Source organism: Brassica napus, chromosome A5 (assembly GCF_020379485.1).
Source record: "Brassica napus cultivar Da-Ae chromosome A5, Da-Ae, whole genome shotgun sequence".
NCBI lineage: Eukaryota > Viridiplantae > Streptophyta > Magnoliopsida > Brassicales > Brassicaceae > Brassica > Brassica napus.
In genome coordinates, this window is record NC_063438.1 from 9021449 (window position 1) to 9027448 (window position 6000).

General features: G+C 37.6%; 2 protein-coding genes across 2 annotated transcripts; one reads left to right on the forward strand and one right to left on the reverse strand.

Moving 5' to 3' along the window:
- Window positions 1-2647: 2647 nt before the first annotated feature.
- LOC125609485 (B3 domain-containing protein REM10-like) lies at window positions 2648-3672 on the forward strand. The gene is made up of 3 exons (XM_048780955.1): window positions 2648-2758; window positions 2839-3201; window positions 3354-3672. The coding sequence occupies exons 1-3, from the start codon at window positions 2696-2698 to the stop codon at window positions 3609-3611; spliced, it is 684 nt and encodes a 227-aa protein (XP_048636912.1). The 5' UTR covers window positions 2648-2695; the 3' UTR covers window positions 3612-3672.
- A 445-nt stretch (window positions 3673-4117) lies between these two features.
- LOC125608548 (uncharacterized protein At4g04775-like) lies at window positions 4118-4574 on the reverse strand. The gene is made up of 2 exons (XM_048778973.1): window positions 4407-4574; window positions 4118-4336 (listed from the first exon to the last, which is right to left on the reverse strand). The coding sequence occupies exons 1-2, from the start codon at window positions 4572-4574 to the stop codon at window positions 4118-4120; spliced, it is 387 nt and encodes a 128-aa protein (XP_048634930.1).
- Window positions 4575-6000: the final 1426 nt, after the last annotated feature.

Consider the following 6000-nt stretch of genomic DNA (forward strand, 5'->3'; position numbering starts at 1 on the left):
ATACGGCTGGGTTTTGTGTTGTAATACGGCTGGGTTTTGTGTTGTAATACGGCTGGGTTTTATTTTCATTGATTTGCACAACGGCTGGTTTATTATTTGTAATACGGCTGGTTTTTGTGTTGTAATACGGCTGGGTTTTTTTGTATTGTGGTTGGGTTTTTATTTTCATTGATTTGCCCGCTTCCCATTACTCAAGAGAGACACAGACATCGAAAAACGAAATGTCCGTACTTAATTGCCCTACGTTACGTAATAGCCCCTACGTAATTATTGATTATAAAGTGGAATACGAAAGTAGCGAATTAAATTAAGAGAAATTAATCTTCATTGGCTGAGATAATGTTACTCACACGCCTAATAATTGTCGTGATTTCTAATGTCAGCTCTTTTATTCAAACGCAGTTGAAAAAAACTTCCCCGCTAGAAACACGAAACGTCGCGAAGTCAACTAAGGCTGAGTTATTGTAATACACGGCTGAGTTATGGATTAAATTCCCGCTCAAAATAAGAAATAAGAAACGCCGCGATACGAAACTACAACCGTTAACTGCAGATAAATAAGGTACTTCTCAAACAATTACACATCTTCAACTCTCTATCTTTTACACAACTGTCCTCTCAGAGAAAATGGAATATTTCCCTCTGCTTGAATTGCCTGAAGATCTTCAGGCAATGGTGGTTGAACGTGTGGCCCGTAACTCCTTCCAAGATCTCTACCGCCTCAGAGCATCGTCCAGGTCGATGAAGGCGTTAGCAGAGATGCGTAGGGTATACCATTATTTCGATGTGTTATCCTTTCCCTGGGGTCTCATTATGCCATCTCAGTTGTTGAAAACTTGCTACGCTGAGAACAATCCAAGCACAATTTATGTAAAGGGTGTACAGTTTTTCTACTCATACGATGAGCAAGATTATGGCCTTTCTCTCCTCAAGCGTGCAGCAGATGCAGGATATGAGCGTGCAGTGTATACACACGCTATGACTCAAGCAATCTTTTACGGTGATGCGCAGTATTTTCGGAGAATTCCAAGAGCAACTGTTGACAGGGTCGGGAAACTTGTTCGAGATGCGAAATGGGGATGGGGTTTGTGGCATACTGACGAGTTCCGTCAAATTAAGGCCATGTTCACTTCTACTTATGTTCCGTCCTTCTACCTTTGCCAATGTGCAAATGTTGTGGACCGACAATGTCTCTGCCTATGGCACATTGATGTGACTAAGGACGACAACATGTGTGAGCGCTGTTTCTGGATCAAAGAGATTTCCTTGTTCTTTCGTGATTTTGAACCGATAAGCCTGTTTAGGGACACAAGTAAGTGGTGAAGATGTCTCTGCATCAGAATCTTATCTTTTTTATGTTTTTTGCTATGCCATTATGTATGTCGAACAAAAAAATTATATATTCTGTTTTTATGGCTGACTTATTTTCTTATGGCTGAGTTATTTTCATCTTATGGCTGACTTATTTTCATCTTATGGCTGAGTTATTTTCATCTTATGGCTGACTTATTTTCATCTTATGGCTGAGTTATTTTCATCTTATGGCTGAGTTTTGATTGTTTTTTGATTGTTAGAAATATGACTGTTTTTTGATTGTTCACCTAAACGTTAAGACTGATATTATTACATGTTACGGCTGAGTTGTTGTTTCGGAAGAAATTAACAACGGCTGAGTTAAATCCGAGTTACATAAACATAGACTGACTTATGAGTACAGAATCTGAGTAAACAAAGAAGTAGTAGTAGCAACTAATACATTTAAGACTTCATCCTAAGACATTCAATAATTTTTATGATCTCAGTTATGTCTTTCTTCATATCATCTAATTCTGCTTTTATAGCGGCCAAATCCTGCTCTATCGTCGCGAGTTTGTTTGCCACAACTACAAACTCTTCATCATGTGCTTCATCAAGCCATTTGAAAACATGGTTTTGACCCGAATTTGCTCCACATCGATAAAATCTTCTACCCGGATTCTTTATTGTACCTGACGTTAACACAATGGTAGCAGCTCCACAGTCGCACGTCCTTGGAATTCCACGCTGTAGATCCATCTAATTTATACATCATAGCACACAAAAATAATGCAAAATCGAACAAGGCCAAAATACAAAAAATAATTCAAAATCGATTTTGGACGAAAGAGACTTACTTTAGGTTTTAGAAGTCGACTCTGGTTTTTCCTTTATCTTTTACTTGTAAATATTGGAAATATAATAGGGAAATCATATTAAATATAAAGATCACGCGTGTCCAAATAAAATAAACATATAATGACCTCGATATCGTAAATTACTCGGACATGCGTGTCAGGACATAACTCGACACTGAGTTAAATTATGTATGACTCTTTTGGCCAACTTTTATTTTTTCGACATCATTAAATATTAACAATTTTACGACTGAGGTTTAGTTTTCGGTATTATTAATTATTAACTATGTTACGGCTGAGTTTTATTCTTCGGCATTATTAATTATTAACAATGTTACGGCTGAGTTATATTTTCCGGCATTATTTACTTTACACAAGGAAAAAAAAAGAAATCATTTTCGTCCCAACGCGAAAAAAAAAAGAAAAGCTCTCGACGACAGGCGATTTCGATACGAAGGTAAAACCGAAGCCTCTCTTTTGCAGATTTGTGGATTCAGCTTCGGTTCGATGATGTTTTCTTCCCATTCTTTTCTTGTTTGCAGATGCCTAATTCGCACAAACCTCATTTCTTGAAGCCTCTGCTTCCCGATTTCCACAGTGGCGTGGTAGACACACACTCTCTATTTCTCATGTGTATATGTTCCTATTTTAGAGTTTGCTTAACTTTGGCTTTTCTGACCTGCAGACAATACCACTTGGCTTCTTCTCACAGCACATAGAAGGGAAGACAAACCGGAAAACATGGAAACTAAGATCGGACGCTACAGATCAAACTTGGGAAGTGATACAAGAAGGCAGGAGACTCACCGGAGGTTGGAAAGATTTCACCACAGCACATGACCTTCAAATCGGTGACATTGTCATCTTCAAACACGAAGGAGATATGGTGTTTCATGTCACACCATTTGGTCCTAGCTGTTGTGAGATTCAGTATACACATCCTCACATCATCAAGGAAGAAGCCGATGCGGATGATGCTCCTTCTTTCTCATTTGACTATTGTTTTCAGGCTGAGGTCACTGCTTCGAATCTAAAAGAAGACAAACTTGTGAGTCGATTTTCAGTTATAGACCATATTTAGTTAGTTATTAACATATGGTTTGATCTGTTCAGTGTCTTTACGTTCTGTGTTTGCAGTATTTAGTTAGTTATTAACATATGGTTTGATCTGTTCTGTGTCTTTACGTTCTGTGTTTGCAGTATCTTCCTGAGGGAGCTACGACTTGTACTGCTTTGAACAAACAATGCCAAGAGATAATACTTGTCAACAAAGAGGGAAATTCATGGACTGTGAGTTTGCGATTTAGCGAAGCAGACGGCATGTATTACATCAGAAGAGGCTGGAGAAAGTTCTGTCGTGCTAACAGATGCGCCATAGGAGACTTATTTGTGTTCAATGTGGTTGGAGATGGGAAAACTACTCCACTAATGTGTGTATGTCCGGAAAGGGAAGAGTGATTTTGAACCTAAACTTATGTATGTCGAACCAGAAATTTATGTATGTCTCTTTTTATGGCTGACTAATACTCATATAATGGTTGGGTTATTGTTTGATTATGACTTAATTAACGTAACGACTGACTTCCACTGAACGTTATAGCTGAGTTACTAAAACGTTATGACTGACGAATACTCATATAATGGCTGGGTTATTGTTTGATATGACTTAATTAACGTAACGGCTGAATTGCAGTGAACGTTATAACTGAGTTATTAAAACATTATGACTGACGAATACTCATATTATGGCTGGGTTATTGTTTGATAGTGACTTAATTAACGTAACGGCTGAATTGCAGTGAACGTTATAACTGAGTTATTAAAACGTTATGACTGACGAATACTCGTATTATGGCTGGGTTATTGTTTGATTATGAATTAATTAACGTACTGGCTGAGTTGCATTGAACGTAATAGCTGAGTTACTAAAAACATTGCGTCTAAATTATGATTACAACACATGACTACGCAAAGAAATAGTGCCAAAATATGGCCATACCAAACCCACAAACCACCACTGGAAACATCAAACACTTCATCTTTTCCGCTTTACCGAGTTCTTTCTCCAACCGACCAACGTCTACTCTCAGATCTGATATGCCTTTGGTCATGTCACTCATCACCGATTTCATATCTTCTACCTCTTCCACCAAGCACTCGTCCGCCCATTTGAATAAATGTCTCTGATTTCACCAACATGCCCAGCTCTTAGTATCACATTGACAGTATAATGAATAAAATTAAAAATCAAACCTTAATATATCCTTTGCGACAGCAATAGTACAGTCTTCCTGGATTAGCCCGTGATGCAGATGTACATAATTCAGCGGGTTCACCACACCAACACTGTTTCGGCGTTCCTCTTTCCACATGCCGGCGGTGAAAGTAAGTGTTACCAGACACAGATGATGAAGAAGACATTTTCTTTGAATGAAAGAGAAATTGGTGTGAAAGACAAAGTTAAAACAATAGTGGTAGTAATATAAAATCATTTTTTTTTTAAATTCAAATAAAGAGGAATAATTTAAATTAATAAACTATTAAATGCCTCGATATTAGGTTTGAGCCGTATTTTTCCACACACGTGATGCACTTTAATTATGACGAATACTCAATCAAATCAAGAAATACGAAAGGTTCTTTATTATTTTATCAAACACTTAAGTTGAATTCGTATTACGGCTGTGTTAGCGTCTATATTTTGGCTGAGTTAACGTAGACGTATTGACTGAGTTACATTAAAAATAACAATACCTCGATTATGTAAATAATCCGATACATGCGTGCCAGCCGTATAATAATGAGTCTCGATATTCTCAATGCAATGCAAACGAAATTTCTCATGCACATAATAATAAGAGAATAAAGGTCTCTAATAATAGTAGTCTCGATAATGTAATGACGGCCATAATAATGAGTCTCGATATTCTCAATGACGATGGAATTTCTCGCACGTATAATAATAAGAGAATAAAGGACTCTAATACTGGTCTCGATTAAGTAATGGCGGCCATAATAATACATTGAAAATAGCGTTAACTTTGGCTTTGTATTTTTACAATATAAGGCTGAGTTATTAGTATCTTAATTCGTATTACGGCTGAGTTACTTAACTGAAACACTGACGTTTGACGCAAACAATTCCGGCTGAGTTAAACAACTTTATAAAACCTTAACGGCTGAGTTAAACAACTTTATAGAAACTAAACGGCTGAGTTAAACAACTTAATAGAAACTTAATGGCTGAGTTAAACAACTTTATAGAAACTTAACGGCTGAGTTAAACAACTTTACAAAAACTTGACGGCTGAATACAAACAAAAACAACAAATCAATTTCTAAAACCAAAATTATCAGGACCAAATTCTTCAAACATGTGGACAAGATCACGCCAAACTCTAGTTAGCATCCACGCAGGCTTCTCACCCCCATGTGCCCACCTCCTCTTCAAGAGGCGCATCTGACAACGAAACACCGTTCTGGCCACCAGATTAAAATTTGTCCAAACTTGAAAATTATATCTTCGTGCCCACGTGCGTTTGCGCTACAACAAAAAACCAATTTCCAAATGTAAGTGCTGTTATTATGTCTAATATCAAAAACAATTCAAAGATGTTGTCCTTACAGCGAGTTGAAGAAACCAGCGTTCCTTAAAATGATCGGGAATGGCGCGCCATGTCGGCCAATCATGAACCCATCCTTCTGCTAAAATCGACGGGATGGCCAGGGAGAGATCGCTTAGAAATTTAAACCAGATTACGCTGTCAAGCAAGACACCCGGGCCAGGGTATAGAACGGGAAGGTTTTCACGATTTTCAGAGTTTAGTATCTCATTGACTCTGTTCTC

Excerpts from the sequence above, each read along its gene's own strand:
- LOC125609485 (XM_048780955.1), top strand. The coding sequence starts at position 2,696 with ATGCCTAATTCGCACAAACCTCATTTCTTGAAGCCTCTGCTTCCCGAT. Across the intron at positions 2,759-2,838 it reads CCGATTTCCACAGTGGCGTG|ACAATACCACTTGGCTTCTT; the intron begins GTAGACACACAC and ends TCTGACCTGCAG. Across the intron at positions 3,202-3,353 it reads ATCTAAAAGAAGACAAACTT|TATCTTCCTGAGGGAGCTAC; the intron begins GTGAGTCGATTT and ends CTGTGTTTGCAG.
- LOC125608548 (XM_048778973.1), bottom strand. The coding sequence starts at position 4,574 with ATGTCTTCTTCATCATCTGTGTCTGGTAACACTTACTTTCACCGCCGG. Across the intron at positions 4,337-4,406 it reads GTCGCAAAGGATATATTAAG|AGACATTTATTCAAATGGGC; the intron begins GTTTGATTTTTA and ends TGGTGAAATCAG.